The 18,728-nt window shown below is 28.5% G+C and overlaps 1 protein-coding gene across 2 annotated transcripts in view; it reads right to left on the reverse strand.

Moving 5' to 3' along the window:
• Nucleotides 1–1,750: 1,750 nt before the first annotated feature.
• The window catches only part of LOC100206545 (uncharacterized), a 79,007-nt gene continuing 62,029 nt past the window's right edge, over nt 1,751–18,728 (reverse strand). For both annotated transcript variants that reach the window (XM_065814692.1, XM_065814693.1), the window contains exons 31-36: nt 18,243–18,379; nt 11,198–11,448; nt 2,896–3,004; nt 2,601–2,809; nt 2,262–2,351; nt 1,751–2,172 (exon numbers count right to left, since the gene is read on the reverse strand). In XM_065814692.1, coding sequence (XP_065670764.1) covers nt 2,014–2,172; nt 2,262–2,351; nt 2,601–2,809; nt 2,896–3,004; nt 11,198–11,448; nt 18,243–18,379 — 955 coding nt within the window. In that variant the 3' untranslated portion in view covers nt 1,751–2,013. The remainder of the gene's footprint in view (nt 2,173–2,261; nt 2,352–2,600; nt 2,810–2,895; nt 3,005–11,197; nt 11,449–18,242; nt 18,380–18,728) is intronic.

Below are 18,728 nucleotides of genomic sequence, written 5' to 3' on the forward strand. Positions count from 1 at the left end.
AATAACACAGAATTGCTCTAGTTCACATGATAAATAAAAACTTGAACAAAAATTGAACTAAAACAATCTACAATGTGAGAAAAGTCTGATTTATATATATATCTAAAAAACATTAAAAAACAAATAAAAAATATAAAATAAAAAAAACTAAAATAAAATACACACACACAAATCAAAATTCAACTAGATAAAAAACAAAATTTTATCACAATATGTAAAATATTTGTGCATAAGAATAACAATGTTTATGTGTATCTTGCATAATACCCAAGGTTCTCGATGATAAGACTTAAGACATAAGAGTTCTGGGGGTCTCTAGATTACGACTACAAAAGAAATTACTCAATTATAAACATTATTAACATGGCAATATACACCTAAGTTTAACGGTTGAAGTATGTGGGACAAATGAGCCGGTAAACATATCAGTCTGATGTTGTTATCAAAATATGTTTAACATGTGTTGCAAATATGTGTAACATTGTAAGTAACATGTGTGACGAATTTTCCAAGACTAAAATTTGAATACCTGTAACTGAAAAAAATTATTTGATTAATAAATTAAACTACTCATTTTAATTAAACCAAACTAACCACCTGGAATTAATTTATTTGCCGGTATGAATACTTTAGTGAGCCATTAACCGTATTTACAACATCCGACTTGGATGTTATAAATACGATGTTTGGTGGTCCCCCAGTTTTTGTACAAACGTGATATTGATTTTTGTAAACAACGAAAAGTGGCAGAATGGTATCGGTAATGTTGACACAATTACCAACTGTGTAATTAATTTTTTCGTTGTTACCAACCAATTTTAAAGGGCGTTTAGCACCAGGCCTGCAAATTATATGCTGTTTACCTTAATTGCTTAAATTTTTTAGATTGATAGCAAAGGCTGCTGGAGCGGAAAACTGAATAAGAAAGAATGATGGGGGGGAAGGGGGATCCGCCTATTAAAGACTGTCATATTTATTCACGTTTTAATGAATTAATAATTATTAATTAATTTAGCCGCGTTAGCATGCTTAATTAATAATTATTAATTAATAATTATTAATTAAGCATGCTAAAGCAATTAGCATGCTTACTCTTTCCCCCCAAAAAAAATTTCGGTTTTTCGCTTATGACATTTTTCCGGATCTGGCAAATTCAATTTTAAAACGAAAATCTTGATCGTCATAAAATTTTTAGAAGCGTCTTTAATTTTGAAGTTGATTTTTTTGACTTAGTAAAGTACTACACTCGGAGAGGAAGAGAGGGTCTGCAAATGGCGCGTATGAGATGGGGGGAGGGGGGGGGGAAGTAGCTTTCATTGAATGTGGATAAAACGAAATTCATCTTTTTCCATAATTTGAAATTAAGTAAAACTTATAAATAAATTTATTATTAAAATTACTCATTGATACTTTTTAGGAGTGAAGTTTTATGAAAATTTATGATGAAATTTTCATATAAAACAGCCTACAAAAAAAAATTTCAAAAATTATTTGAAATCGCTATATAGAGCTGAACCACTTATTTCATATTTTTAACTATTTATTTTTAAAAATCAATACACTACATGGCAGCACATAAAAAATAAAAACTTGCAAAATGCAATTCGCAAAAAGGAGATGGATAGTAGCTGCTTTTTTGTTAATTTTATAAAATTTTTGCATTTATAAGCATATTTACAATATATTTGAACAAAAGCATCTGTCAATAATGGAATTGGGTTCGGCTTCGAAAACCAAATTGACATAAACATTTAACAAGTAAAATAAACTCACATAAATCTACATTGAAGTTAGTTTACAGCAGCGTTATAAAAATAAAACAAATTTGATGTGCAAAGATCGATAAAATTATTTACTTGTGCTTTGTGCATATTATAAAAAATAAACGAAATCTATCGAAATCATTGGAGGCTTGGTTACTAGTACTTATTAAGATTTGGTAGACACACAATTATATACACAACAGTATTATGTTCTTCTTTTCTTGTTGCAAGAACTCGGAGTTTGATAAGTTTATTCACAACATTCACCGTTAGGTCCTGATGTTTTATCCATTTCATCATCAATGCCACTTCTTTCTTCTTCTTTTATTTTTCCCTCTTCAGTAACTACAAAACCTGTTTCGTTATTTTCTATGCAATTATTTGCGCGAAATAAAGCTGAATGAATCGCCTGAAAAATAAAAATATAAACCTTACCGTTTCTTTATTGTTCACAACAAAAAAGATTTCGATTTACCAAATGAACTAAAATCAATATACCTTTTCAATTGCGTTTTCAGGCACATTCTCAAACTGATAACCAGTCTCATGAGTTACAGTTTCACCAGAAATTTTTTGAACAGTAGTAGTCTGAAAAGTAAAATTTTTGTCATTAATCTGTATAAAAAAAATTTTATGAAAAGTTTGGCATTTTATAATCGATAGAAATTTTTAAGGTGACAAGGAAAAAAATTTTATGAACATAAGGGATATAAATTCAATTAAAGACTTAAATGAGATAAATATATATTAAGCAAGCTAAAAATGCAAATATATTAAAAATCTACAGTCACTTAAAAAAAACAACTAAATATAACCACAATTAGTAAATAAAATTACCACAGTAGTAGAAGTGATTGTTTGTTTGTCGAGTAAACCGTCAAGTTCATCTTGGGATAATGAATGATCAGCTTCGTAAACAATAGTTTGAGTGATAACCTCAGTAGGTAGTACGCGAGTTATGATTTGGACATTTTGAGGAGACAACTGGGTATCGTTATCTTGAATTTGCAATGTCTTTGTTTCCAAAAGCACATCTTCCAAACAAACTTTAATAAAAATAAAATATTTAATAAACTTATTTATTTATATATGAATTTATGGTGAGTAAAAAATTTAAAGTAATAAAAGTTACTCTTTCTCTCAACATCAGCAGGTTCCATAAAAACAACAGAATGAGTATCAACAACTGGAACGTCTGATGATTCTATAAAATCATTTGGCAAACAAGATTCTTCAGAAACCTAAAAGTTAGTGTAAAATGTCTGATATTCAAATATGTATGTATGTATGTATGTATGTATGTATGTATGTATGTATGTATGTATGTATGTATGTATGTATGTATGTATGTATGTATGTATGTATGTATGTATGTATTTATATATATATATATATATATATATATATATATATATATATATATTAGTAGTAGAAAATCACTTAACAAAAATTTTTTCCATTTAACACTGTGTTTCATCAACAAAGATTCATCAAAAAATCAGATTTTACTAATATAATTGCTCTGTTCTTTTAAGAACATTGAGCACTCTATTGTGTAGAATACTTTTTAAAGTTGTTTAAATATATTTAAACTTTTTGTTCTTCTTGTTGGTTATCAATTATGATTAAGTTCTCCATACAGGGGGCAGAAATAAAAATTTGGTCACCCATTTATTTAAACCTCTGAACGAAATTAGCAAAGTGGAAAAAGTTGAACATTCCTTTTGCCATAATTTTGTCTAAAAATTGAACTTGAAAAACAAAGCATGTTAAAAAGTCTTCTGATATAGTACTATATAAAAATGGCTAGATAAATAAATCATGTAATTAAAAAAAAATCCAGATAAAAAAATAAATTATAAATAAATAAATCGCAAATCATCAGATGAAGGTGGTCTGGGAAACTTTTTCAAAATTTTAAAATTTTTCTTGAAATTAAGTTCAGTATAGGGTTTTTTTTTTTAGGGTCTACTAGCAATATATATTTTTTTGACAAATATAACAAACAAACAATGTAAGACTAAAACACTACACAATATACAAATGCTTAAATAATTTAAAATCTTGATATATTCTGATACTAAATTTTTATGGTATTATATACTAATATATTTATATTATCAAAATTAAAAAGGTAACTTTCTTATATGATAAGAATAGTTTCTATATATAATGAGAGTTATATATATAATCACAATTGTTAGTACAACATGAAAAATTAACATTTCCATACAGTATGATAAATATGTTAAAGACCCAGGTTAGATGAGGATAGAATAATAAAATGTGATGGAAGACTGAAGGAGTATAATTACAGATACATAACTTAAAGCTAGTTTAATTTCTTATTGAAAATTTATTTTAAATTGGTGTTTATACATCTAATTGTGCTTTTAATGGTTATTAACTAAAAGTATGCTAGAATAAAGGAAAACTATTCTAAAATTTATGCCAAAAAAAAGCAAAACAACACCAAAAAAATGCCAAAGGAAAAAATGCGTATTTTTGCAACTCTCTCTCTCTCTCTCTATATATATATATATATATTGCTGTATCAGTGCAAAACCATAACATTTCAAAATTTATGTAAATTTTAGTTATATACACCTTAAGATTCAGTAAGATTAGGATTTTCAGGGCAATATCAAAACATCTAAAAATGTTTGCTCTAAATGTACTAATACACCTTTTCACAGTTCCGAGATAATATTTATGCGCGCGCAGAAATGGAAGTAAAAATGTAATAAACAAACATTATTTTAGCAGCGATTTCATAGCAGATTTACCAAGTGATACTGAGATCTATCAAGTTTTCGGTATTGTTTGATTTAAATCTTACCTTTTGCAAAATTATATTGTTTATGGCTCTCTCAGCAAATGAAGAAAAGATTCCAGTCAGTAAAGAATCTGAACTTCAAAATCAACTTCAAATGAAAGAATATATAGAAAAACTGAATATAGCTAGTAACGTTTTACCCGACCCTTTTACTTTAAAACAAAGTTGGTTATCTGAACATAAGGGGATGGGTTTGAAACATTGGCCAACAGTATATTTCAATGATATTGATCGATTCCTTTCTAAAAATAATGCATCATCAGACCTCATAAATAGACTTCAATCTGAGTATAAAGAAGGCAAGGCTTATAAATATTTTAAATGTGAATGGGTGAAAGAGATTTACTATCATGAAATCAGTCAATTTTCAAAAATATGTTTTATCAAATCCAGAGTCACACCATCACAAAGAACAAATAATAGAGCATATTATGTATGGGTTGCAATCGAAAAAGATTCTGATAAGCCTGGTGGACATGTGTATTCTGCATACTGCACATGCACTGCAGGAATGTTAGGTTGTTGTAATCATGTTATTGGTTTACTTTTCAGAGTAGAGGCAGCAGTTCGGACTGGAGCTACAAAACTATCGTCAACCAGTGTTTTGGCTAAATGGAATGTTCCTGCAGGCTGCAAAACAAAATTGATCCACAAACCTATAGCTGAAATGACTTTTAATAGTTTTCACTATAAAAAAAAAAATAACGAATTAAGATTAGCAGCAGGAAATGCTGGTTATTGCTCTTATGAATTTGCGACCCCCCCCAAAAAAAAACTTTTGGATAATGGAATTAAAGTACGTAGTCTTCTATATAAAAAACTAAAATCAGTTGCAAGTCAAAGGTGTTTTGTTGAATTGATGGAAGGACAACGGAAGTCTGAACCACTAACTAAGCATACAACTGTTTTACTGGAAGCTGTAAAAGAAAAAGCACAAAAATCTGAAATCAATAACAATCTATCTCAATCAGAAAACATTAGTAACTTTACAAACACATTAACATTAAATGAACTTGAAATAAAAAATATAGAACAGGAAACAAAAGACCAATCAAAGTCAAATGATTGATTTATACAAAGAGAAGGTAGAATAACTGCTTCAAAATTTAGCAAGATTTATACCAAAATGGAAACTCTAAAACAAAATCCAAATAAATGTTCTTTAAAACTTGTTGAATCAATATTAAGTGAAGAGAAAATAGACACATTTTCAACACGCCATGGAATTGGTATGGAGTTCCATGCAAATGTGGCTGTTATAATAGCTTTAAAAAACATGGGCCATAAAAAGGTTAAATCATTTGAGAGTGGAACAATAATAGATAAAGAGCATCCATACATATCAGCTTCTCCTGATTTATTTATAGAATGCTTGTGTTGAGGAAAAGCTTTAGTTGAAATAAAATGCCCTTATTCAATTCGTGACAGTGCACCAAGTAAATCCAACCTAAAACAGCTTGAAACTTTAAATAACGGGGAAGTAAAGTTAAAGTTAAATCATCCCCATTATTTTCAAATACAAGGTCAACTTGGTATTACTTCTCTAAAAAATTGTTGGTATTTTGTATATACAGATCATGGACACTATATAGAAAATATATTATTTAGCAAAATATCTTAAAGAATTTAAAAGAATTTTGGTACAAGCATCTTGCTAAATATCTATTATTTGGTAAGCAAAATATACAAACAGAAGAAATTTTAAAAAACCCTATAATAAGTACTTCGCCACTAAAAAAAAAAAAAAGATCTAGAGCCTGTCTAATCCAGTTTAATTATTACATGTGCAAAAGAAGTACCTCAAAACATTGACTCTTAGATTTGTAAAAAACCTTCAGCCAGTCCAGAACTAAAACTGTTGTATGTTATGGATATTAATTAGATGACTTTTGACAATTCTTTTTTAAATAATGGTAAGAAAGAAACTTTCAAAAATGAGAATTTATATTTGAATAAAAGGTTCAAAAAAGTTTTGCAGCACAAAAAAGGTTTGAAAGAACTCATATATAAATATATATATATATGTGTGTGCATGTATATATACACATATACATTTACATATACATATTATATAACCTATTAAAGTAAAAACAGTTTTGTTATGATGCTATCAAATAAAAGTCAGTCTAAACATATTTTTTTTCTTAAGTTACTCAAAGCTGAGCAAGCAATAATAACATCATCAAATAGTTACAACAATGTAATTGGAAACTCTGTTTCCAAAATTCGAAATGTCTTCAGTCTTCTTATAACTTGTTCAACCAAGATCCTTAAGTTAGCGATTTCCTTTGTTTTCTTTACTTCATTAGGGGTCATTTGAGCTGCACCTTTCCGACTAGGTGGAACAGTGTAGTAGATCAAATGTTCAGAACATTCAGTATTAACATTGAAACCTTTATCATACATTATACGTGAATATTTTGGAATGTAATCTAAGTAGTTGCTGCGATTTGTAATTTCTTTATCTGAAATTGAACCTCCGTAAGCTTTAGAAACAAAAACTATTGATGAATTTGGAGCTACAGATACTAATATTTTTACAGTATTGTGATGTTTATATTCACTCGATGTTAGTTTCTGTAAGTCTAAATTTATTGGTGTTTCAATGAAAAACTCTGTTCCATCTAAAATTGAGTGCAAGTCTTAATAATTTAATTTCTTAAATCTGTTTGGCATTGTCTAAACTATAACATCTTTATTTGGAACAAACCATGTGTTTTAAAAGCGAACTAGAAGCTTTCACTCATGTAGAAAATATTGCACTTGCTAATCCTAAAGATATATTAAATCTGTCAGCAAGATCAGTTGTTAGTAATCCAAGTCTTAGCTTCATTAGCAACATTAAAAATTCATCTTTGCTGCATAACTTTCGTTTTGGTCCAAATACTTTACGTCTTTTTCTAAAATTTCAAAAAACACCAGTAGATGTTTTTTTAGCACCTTGCCATCTCCTTTTAATTAATGGTGATATTGCACTATGTAATTCATGAAACACACTGACAGACATAAGACCAGTGTAAAAGTTAAAAGATCTATCACTTTTTAATAAATGTTTGTATACCGGTAACTTGCAATAACATGATTTGTTTATATTATATTTATATAAAATTTTATCTGGTTTCATAGTAATTACTGATGTGGCTGTGATTAATTTTTCATATAAATTTTTATTTTTTTCAATTTCATGCTGAAGTTCTTTTTTTAAGTTGTCAATTTCATTTTTTAATTCTTGATGCTCTACTACAGAACAACATTTAACATTAAATTCAACATAATCTGATGGATCATTATTTGAAATGGTTGTAATACTTGAAGACTGAATAAAGTTAAAATTGATATCATCAGCAACATCAGGAACTGTTTTAGTATTATTTATTGTTAGTGGAATTTGTGATTCTTGTGGTAAGGTTGTTTGTGACTGATAGTTTAATTTTCGTCGAGAAGTAATTGCATTTAATAATTTAAGTCTTTGAGTTGCATCATAACCCAGATTTAATGAAGGATACCGATTTATAAATGATGGTGCCCTATCAGGAAAATGATCAGAACATACTCTCATTTTCGATTTTATTGTAAATAATTTTCCAGGACGTGATGATGTAGGACTTACACGATTAATTAATTTTCTCCATTTTTCTCTGAGCTCTGGTTGTTTTTTTGCTGAAATGCATGCAATTTAAAATTAAAAATTGCACATATATAAATAAAATATTTTATGATATAATTGATAATAAAATATTATTTAAATTGTTATATGTATGTATGTATGTATGTATGTATGTATGTATGTATGTATGTATGTATGTATGTATGTATGTATGTATGTATGTATGTATGTATGATGTATGTATGTATGTATGTATGTATGTATGTATGTATGTATGTATGTATGTACACACACATAATGGAAAATAAATACTTACTCATATGGTAGTTTGCAGTTGCATAAGTTAGAGCTTCGTTTAACATTGTGTATCTCACATAAATTATCTTTCCACATTTCCAGATTGTATTCATTATTTTTGCAATTAATGACAGCGCATGTTTTTGATCTCTTAAACTTTGTATATGGCATAGGTTCAGTATTTTCATTGTTTTCCATGATAAACCTTAACTGTTAAAACAATTTTTATTTTGACTTTTACTTTGCTTTTATCACTTTAGACATTTAACAAAATATATATATCATTGGTTCAGCACTATCTCTTGGTAAATCTGCAATGAAATCGCTGCTAAAATAACGTTTGTTTACATTTTTACTTCCATTTCTGCGCGCGCATAAACTTTGTCTCGGAACTGTGAAAAGGTGTATTGAGTCTTTTTTTTTTTTTTGATGAAACACAGTGTAAAAATTTTGATTTTCTACTAATTTATTATTACTCTGTTCTTTTAAGAACATTAAGCACAGTTTTGTAGAATACATTTTAAATTATTTGTGTGTGTGTGTATATATATATAAATACACAACTAAAACAAAAATTTAAATGTTTTAAATTAGAAATTGATTAATTGATAATAAAAATAACAATAAAAAAAATATATTTGAAAATAAACCATAGTTTTTTTGTTTTGTTTTAAAATAACTATAAAAAGTTATAATTTTTATATATTTTTAAACTCCTCTGTCTTTAATTTTGAATTTTTTAAATTTGGCCTGCAAAAGAGTTACAAACATATAATTTATAAGAAAATATTGAATAAGATTTAAATAAGCAGCCCTCAGAGGGTCAATAACCGGCAATGCCGACCTCAAAGTGTTTGAGATCAGCAAAATTTCGCCATTTTCATTTCTATGTTTTATGGTAACCACTTTGTGCCAAATTCAATTTGCAGACCGTACTTTATTTTGCTTATTTTTCTAGTGCTACCTGATGATTTATAAAATGAATTAAGATTAAATAATAATTTTAATAATAATAAAAATAATAGTAACAATATAGGTTTTAAATAAGCTTTATATCATAATTCAAGATCAATATAAATATTTTTTATTGAATAACAGCTATTGGGTTTAGGGTTTAAAGTCTATTAAACTCTATTAACAAAAAGTAATAAATAAAAACTAACTTAAAAGGTGGTAAATTAAAAACTAAAAAACAAAAGAAATGGTTTACAAGCAATTGAACATTTTGTTGAAATATTAGAGTCTACTGAATTGACAACTTAAAAAGGATCAGATTAAAGACTGGCTGTCTGTTCTAAGTAATCAAAAAGTTATGACTATTTTTTAAAACTAAAATTTTAAAGCAGCTTTAAAATATCAAATATAAATTTATGAAATATCAAATATTCAAATAAATGAAATCACTTTAAGAGAACACCACAAGAAACCTTACTAACAGCTGGCCTCAAACCAAAAAAACTGAGTTACACAGCTGCAATCTTATTTGGAGATAACAGGAAAAGTTGCATGACTACTATCAAGGAGGCACAAGCAAAAATCCATGAATAGAGTCTATTATATAACAATTTAAAGTCTGGAAGCATTTACAGATATCACAATATGCTATCACTTAATTTGAGCCTATATGTGATTGAGGTCGCAGGGTATAAAAAATGTAAAATATTTTCAGTAAAAATGTTGATAGCAAGATCAACATTTATCAACAGCCAGTAAGTCTGCTGATAGATAAATTATGAAGAGATATGAGCTTATGAACTTAATGGATCTACAAAGATTCAAAAGCAATCAGAAAGATCATACAAAACAACAAATCATCAGGATAAAAACCTTGTGATATTAGGCAATGAAAAAACCCATTTGACAGTAATTGATTTTAATTAACATTGTTTATGTCATGCAAATGTGTGAGGAAGACATTTAGTCTAAAACCCATTGATTTCCTTGAAAAACTGAAATGCTCGAGAAGAATTAGTGTCTAAAGTGGAGTAGCCAATATTAGTAAAGATTCTTTTTAGTAATGAGAACATGTTTATGCAGTTCGGATAAGATGGAACCAAGTTTGTTTGATGCCCAGTAAGTACAAAATATGATCTAAATCCTAACAGCTTATTGTAAAACATGGAGGAGGTAATGAAGTGATTTTGGAATGTTTTAGTCAGGACAGCGTTGATCTGCTCAGTAAATATACTGGAACTATTGATCAAGAAATATACAAAGATATTTGTAAGAGCATTGTGTTGTTGATTGTAGTTATAGACCTACAAAACAGTAATGTGATTTTGCACTTCTAATAAATTTTGATCAAATATCATTGAAAAATTCCTTCTTTTTTAAATATAAACGCTTTGTTAGCGAACTCATCAAAAATTGTTTTTATTTTTTTAATCATTTTTTAATTCACTCAAAACATAATAGTAAACATAAAAACCTTTAAATTTATAATATGTTGGCTTTAGTAAAGTATGTACTGAAATATTATTAAAATTCATTTTTTTTTACCCTGTTCCCAAATTTTTGGACATTACTGTATATATAAAACAAGGTTATGAAAAAATAATAAAGAAATTAGTAATATATATAATAAAAAAACGCTATACATGTATTTAGTTTTCTTAAAATAAAACAAGACCTATATTCAGACGTATTTTTAACAAAGATACCATGTTTGTTGATGTTTATTTAAAATATACTTACTTTTTTATTAATGATTAGATTTTCTTCGTCAGGGAGTTCAGAAGAAGCTGGTCGAACAATAGTTGCTTTAACATCTACAGAAGGAGGATTATAAGTGATAATTACAGTATCAGCATTTTCTTTGAAGCTCATAGTTTTTGTTGGTACATGACCTTTTGGTAAATCACTATGATGGACTTTTGCCAAATCTTTGTTAGTAAGCGACAACCGATAGGATTTTTTTTCTACAGATGCAATATTTTCATGTTTTTCTGTAATAAAAAATAGGTCAATATTTTAAAAACCATTTTATCAGAGATAGAAGTATTTATTTATCAGAGCCTGTAAATATATAATTAAGAGTCATGCAAAATTTAACACATAAGACAGTTCTCAAAATCAAACCCACCACATGACACCACATAATTAATACTGCAAATATTTCTCAGTTAGACAAACTTGACAGTCAAGATTATTGTTTCACAAGTGAAAAAAGAAGTGTAAATAATAAAGGTTTCCATTAACATTAATGCCTATGTGTTCACATAAGGTATCATGTTAATAGACCATGCCTTACACCATGCACAAACACATCTTGGAATCTGTCGAGAATCGGACATCCAACAAACTTTAAAAATATTTATGCTCACTTAGTAAGTGAGCCATCCCTGAATTAATATGGAGTTTTCTACAACCCCAGCTATACAATAATGTGAGCAGACATTGTTAATGTCTATTAACAATGTCACACTCCTAGTGAAGGGAGATGATCCAGGCCCTGTGAATATATATACATATATATATATATATATATATATATATATATATATATATATATATATATATATATATATATATATATATATATATATATATATATATATATATATATATATATATATAACCGTAAAATCTTGATTATAATACACACTTTTTTTTCACATTTTATTCCAAAAAAATGTGGGTGCGTATTACAATCGAGATCAAAAAAATAGTTGTTTTTAAACACTGAACAAACGTATAGCACAGCTGCTCACATCTTTACTCCGTAATTCATCCGCATGTTTAAAGAAAGGTTACCAAACCGAACTCACAGTACGTATCGCACTCGCGTTCATCTAATAAGTGATAGTTGTTGCAAGTACAAAAATTTATTATTTTATTTTATTTATTTCCGTAAAAATGTCTTCAAGACGGTCCTATAAAGCAGCAGAAAAATTATCAATAGTTAAATATGCTGAGTCTCACGGAAATCGAGAAGCAAGTCGTCACTTTTCCATAAACGAAGCAAATGTTCGATTGTGGCGAAAAAACAAAGAAGCTCTACAAATTATGCCCAGGAAGAAAAAGGCGAATCTGGGATTATGACCTATTTTTCCAGAACTGGAAAAGGCTGTAATGGAGTGGGTAGTAGATAAGAGACAGCAAGGTATCGGAGTTTCATGCATTGAAATCAGACTGAAAGCTCTAGAAGTCAAAAAATCTTGTGCCAACGCAACACAATTCAAAGCTTCGTACGGATGGGCAGTTTGTTTCATGAAACGAAATGGGCTTTCTGTTCGTAGAAGAACCACCATTGCGCAGCACGATCAAGAAGAAAAACTTCTTGAGTTCCAAAAGTTCGTGATAAAATTGAGAAAGAAACATAATTATGATTTTTCCCAAATTGGAAATGCAGATCAAACACCCCTGACCTTCGATATGCCTTACAACAGGACTGTAGACCTGAAAGGCAAGAAGACAGTTTCAATTAGAATAACTGGGCATGAGAAGTCTCCTTTCACTGTGATGCTGGCATGTACTGCAGATGGAGGCAAATTGCCGCCGTACATCGTTTTTAAAAGAAAGACTCTTACAAAATTGCAGTTTCCGAAAAGTGTACATATCCGTGTCCATGCAAAGGGTTGGATGGATGAAGCACTGACCATTAATTGGTTAAAATGCGTTTGGGGGCATCGTCCGGGTGGTGCAAGTAAGCCACTTTCCATGTTGGTGCTCAATTCATTTAGGTGTCATCGAATGCCTTCTATCCAGAACAAAATGCGCCAAATAAAGTACAACCTGGTTATTATTCCAGGTGGAATGACCCGTATTCTTCAACCTTTAGATGTTTCTGTCAACAAGCCGATGAAGGAAGCTCTTCATCGTAAATGGAATGAATGGTTAAGTGGCAGCAATCACACATATACTGCTGGTGCCCGTATGCGTCAACCAACTCTCTTGGAGGTTGCAGAATGGGTACTTTTGACGTGGAATGAATTAGATCCGTCTATTATTAAACAAGGATTTCTCCAATGTTGCATTTCAAATAAATTGGACGGCAGCGAGGACGACATATTATGGGAGGATGATCAGGTGTCATCAGATGAGGGTAATGATGAAGATATGTATTACGACGACACTAATAGTTATGACATGGAAGCAAAAACAATAAATGAGCTGTATTCTAGTGAAAGTGATTAAAAATGGTAATTTGACAGTATTTTTTGGCTTTGAATTAAACATTTAAGTTTTTTTTCTAATGGTTTTTTTTTTGTTTGTAAAAAGTTTATTAATGTTAATAAATAATTGCGCAAATTTTAAATAGTCACGGATTTTATAACCTAGGAATTTTTCCGATTTCCAAAATAATATTTTGTTTCCCAAAGAATTTTTAAATTAAAAAGCTTTTTTTAGCTACCTTAAATTTTACCAAAAATCCAAATAATTACTCAGTCATCCAAAACTTTTTTTATGAAACTTCTTAATTGAGAAAAAAGCGCAATATAAAAATTTTAACGAAAATCATTTAATTTACCGCGCACAACAACTTTATCCAAAATTATGCTATTTAAACTATTAAATTCTAAGCAATTATATATAAAAGGTGTTATATATAATTATATATAATTATATATAATTATTTATATATAAAATTATATATAAAAGGCTTTCTGAAGAATAAAATAAACTAAAAAGTTTTGAGTCTGACAAAAAAAAGGACAGAAAATATTGTTTAACTTTTTTAGACAGAAAAACTTATAAAAAATATTTCAACTTTTAGGTTGGATTTCTGCTAATTGGTATTGTGAATAATATTGAAACTTTTAACATCCTTGACACATTTCACAGTTTATCATGCACTTAAATCTTCTGAGGTTTGCAAAATTGTAAGCACCACTTTAGAATTAATGTGTGTCCGTGCAATGTGATTTCAGTCAATTTCCAATACAAAATTGAGGGTAATTTGGCTTATATAGATTATATGTATATATAGATTATTATATTACAAAATTGAGGACAATTTGGTTTATACAAATTATATATAGAGATTATATATATAAAGACCTTTTAGGAGCCTTTTTAAAGATAAGCCTTAAAAATACAAAGAATGTTATTTGAGAAGACAATTGACTTAAAATATAAAAATTTATGTTTAAAAAATGTTTATTAAGAAATATTAGAAGTTGTTTGTTGTATAAAAACAACAAAATCATAGCAAAAGATTTGTACATAGATGATTAACTAGATTTCCATGATAACTTCATGCCATAGCACAAATGACATCATAAAATGGTTCAAATCAATATCTGGAAAAAATAAATGTACTTTCATTCAATACGATATTGACAAGTTTTACCCTACAATTTCGGAAAAAGTTCTTCAAGATTCTTTAAGGCATGCAAAAAAATCACCAAAATTCCTGCTAAATCAATCAAAATTATTTACCACATTAAGAAACCTTTACATTTTCAGGAAACATGTGGATTAAAAACTAAGCAGCTCTAATTTTGATGTCACCATGGGTAGTTTGGACGGAGCCAAATTATGCAAACTAAATGGTCTTTTTATCTTATAAACCATTGTCAATGTATATGGACAAAACACTACCAATCAATGAAGAGATGATGATCTTTGCTGCTTCTATAATATCAGTGGTCCCCAATCCCAACTTTCCCCAATTAGCAAAAAAATAAAATCAAAATCAAAATTTTTCAAGACAATTTTAATATTGATATTACTATCAGACCAAATTGAAAGACTAAAATTTTTTTTGACATCACATTTAATCTATCTGAGAACTCTTTTCAACCTAATAGAAAGCCAAGTGATAGTCCTTTATATATTAACATCAATTCCAATCATCCAACAAACATCATTGTGTCGATACCAAAATGATCAGTATATATATCTTCAAGCAAAGAAGCTTTTGATAGAGCTGCATCATTTTATGATAACTTGCATAATCAATTCTTGCTGATTTAAACATAAGATTGATTTCATTCCAAATATCCCAAATTATAATACAATATCTTGAATACGAAATATTATCTAGTTTTTGATAAATGCTTTCCTAAAGCTCACCAATTTCACAATCTTTTTAACCTGAACAACTTATAGGTTAGTCATAGCTTCCTTCAAAACATCAAGAATATTATAGCTTTTAATAATAAAAATGTACTAATACTCATGAATATAAAAACCAATAATCTAATTGCCAACAAACCACCTTAATTATATTTGCAATATAAAAACTCAAAAGAAGAAGTATATTATTACATTAGGCTGAGAAAACCTGCAAAGAGAGGTAGTATAAACATATAAGCTCTTTCTTTATGAAAGTAACTCCACTGAACTTTTGAATTTGTATGGGAATGCAAAAACAAGGGTTTAGAGTCTCTTAATCAAGTAGAGCCATTCACATCATTACATCTCAATTTACTTAGCAAACAAAATGAGCTTACATCAAAGTGCCACAATAAAAATAAATTTCTAATTAAAAATTTTAATACCATCAAAGCGGACATAGCATTTTTGTATATAATTTATTGTTGTTACCTTTTTTTGTTACATCTAATGATCGCTTTTGCATTAAACTTTAAGCTATGTATTTAAACATATCTTACTATTTTTTTTTTTTTAGTTTTTTAGTCTAGTTTAATTATTTAGCTTTTACTATATATACATATATATATATAACTTATATTGCTTATTTAGGTGAGCACCCTGAAAAAGTCAGCAAACCAAAAAGCACTTTAATTATTAGTTGCGGTAGTGGTGTAGTGGTAAAGCGCTCGTTTCATAAGCGAGAGGTTCGGAGTTCGATCCCCACCACATCCCTGGTAGTACCGCGCTCAACTTGTTTCTCCGCGCAGTGGTCTTGTTTGTCAAGGTTCTTGTTTCGGAGTTATAGAGTTGAGAGAGGGTTATAACCACTATTAAGTAGCCTCCTCATCTGTAGTGGCCTTCTCGGCCTTGAGGAGGTGAATAACAAAAAAAAAAAAAAAAAAGTTATACAATCAACTAATATGTAGAGTGAAGTAAAGAGTTTTAGAGTGCTTTCATATGAGATGCAGAACTGAAAAAAATGAAGCTAAAAACGAGCCAAAACATATTAATAGAGTAGAGTGCTTTTATATGTGAACTGAAAAAAAGTAAAAAGAAAAAAGGTGATTTAGAAGTTGATGAAGAAGAAAGATGACCAACAAAAACCACAAAAAAACGCTTATAAAACCATTGTAAATATTGCTAGGAAAGGATGAGCTTCTCATGAAAAAAGAAATAGTGATATACATGAAAGTACAAAATTTTAAACCAACTGGGTGCACAGTTGAGAATGGATGGCTTCACAATTAGTAGAAGTGGGTTTTATCTCTGTTTCTTGATAAAGCACAACTTACATCTTGAAGGCCAGCATCATGTGCCAACAGTTTCTATAAAACTAATCAGCATGATCACCATGCTAAACATATTGAAGCATTTTTCTGTACTGCTACAATAACCTGGAAGAATTGCCAAGAATAAATAAAGTGTTTTTTAAACCAAGATAACAAAGCTTGTGTTTCGATCAACTAGCCATCAGATCAGAAAACCATTTACCGCTGACGGCATTTAGCTATGGACTTAATTTTCAGAAATTGCTGACACTCAAAAAGTTTGATATTATTACCAAAAGTGGTATTAGTTGATTAAAGAAATTAAACTTAATGCTGACAGTTGACTGTTGCCAAGATTCATCTAATAAGAATTTAGAATTGCCTAGATTAAATGCCCACATTTATAGGATTTGAATTTAGAATTGCCTATATTAGATGCACAGATTAGATGCACAGATTTATCTAATTAGAATTTAGAATTGCCCAGATTAAATGCCTTCATTATCTGAAAAATGTGGCATTTATGGAAGAAAATTAGATGCACAGATTAGATTATCAAAAAGTGATAAAAATTGTAGTAGAGAAATTACTTTTGATGTTTTTGAAGATTTCTTGCTACAAACACTCCTAAAAGAAGTGCATTTAATAAAATAAGTTGAAAGAAAAAACAGCACAACTTAGTAACAACATCCTTTTTTGCTCTTCAAATCTGTACCAAAAAGAAGGATTTTTATTCACTATGGGAATATGAAAATAATTGTGAATTACTTTACATGTCATTTATGGAAGAAAATCTTGATTTGATTGGAATGATTGTTCGCCAATGTCTGATTTTGCTATTTTAGCATAATAAGCTTTTAATTTCAATTGAGGGTGTTTAAAACACATTTTCTCAAATGATTTTTAATGCATAATTTTATAAAGCTCACTGATTTGCCAAGTTTGTATTTGGTCATTTTGATATTTGTACTCACCGTGAAAATGAAAGATATAAATCAACTGATAAAAAATAATATAAATAAGATAATATAAAATATGATACAACTTATAAAGTTAACATTAACGTTAATACAACTTATAAAGTGGATAAATGACAAAAATTGTTATTAAATAAAAAATTATAAAGTTTTAAAACAAAGATTTGATTTAAAACAAAATAATTTCAATTTATATTTAAAACTATAAGAAAAATATTAGCCTTTTTTTGCTAGTTTTTTTGTTTTGGGAGTCTGTCCATTTTTCAGGTTTGTTCAGGTTTCATGCAATAGACACTTTACTGACTCAATGATAATTTTTAGATTGAAAAATATTTTATAATCATTAGTTTTTCATAGAGAGCTAAAAAAAAAGATTTGAAGATTTGTTTTATCTAAGATTTGATCCCATATTTATTAATATTTTAAAAATATTAAAAAAATTTGATATATCACCTCTTACTGCTTTTACAAAACCACCTCTGCCTTGCTCGACATTAGAAACATCTGTTACTGTGTAAAGTATTTCTGTATGAGGTCCACTTTCTAATGGTTGTCGATAATCTGCTTGATCTTGACGTGTTACAACATATCTAAAAGTTACATTAATAAGGTGTATATAATAAAATATTTAAAAAAAAATTATTTTTATGTAACCTAAATTGGCCAAAAAGTAAACATTTAATTTCTTTAAACAAAGCTTTTTTGTAATCTTTAAGTATAACATTCCTTTTTTGAGAAATTAATTTTATCGATAGATTAAAAAAAAACAAGAGAAAAAAATTGAGCTGTTATAAACAATAAGCAATTTGCTCCTAACTGGTAATAATAGTATTTTTTAACTGATCATACTTTGATACCTTATGATAGCATTACGACAGTAAAACAGGAGCACAATGTTTTTGTTTGGCTGACTCAACAATTGTTGGTCCAATACATTTA

Source organism: Hydra vulgaris, chromosome 12 (assembly GCF_038396675.1).
Source record: "Hydra vulgaris chromosome 12, alternate assembly HydraT2T_AEP".
NCBI lineage: Eukaryota > Metazoa > Cnidaria > Hydrozoa > Anthoathecata > Hydridae > Hydra > Hydra vulgaris.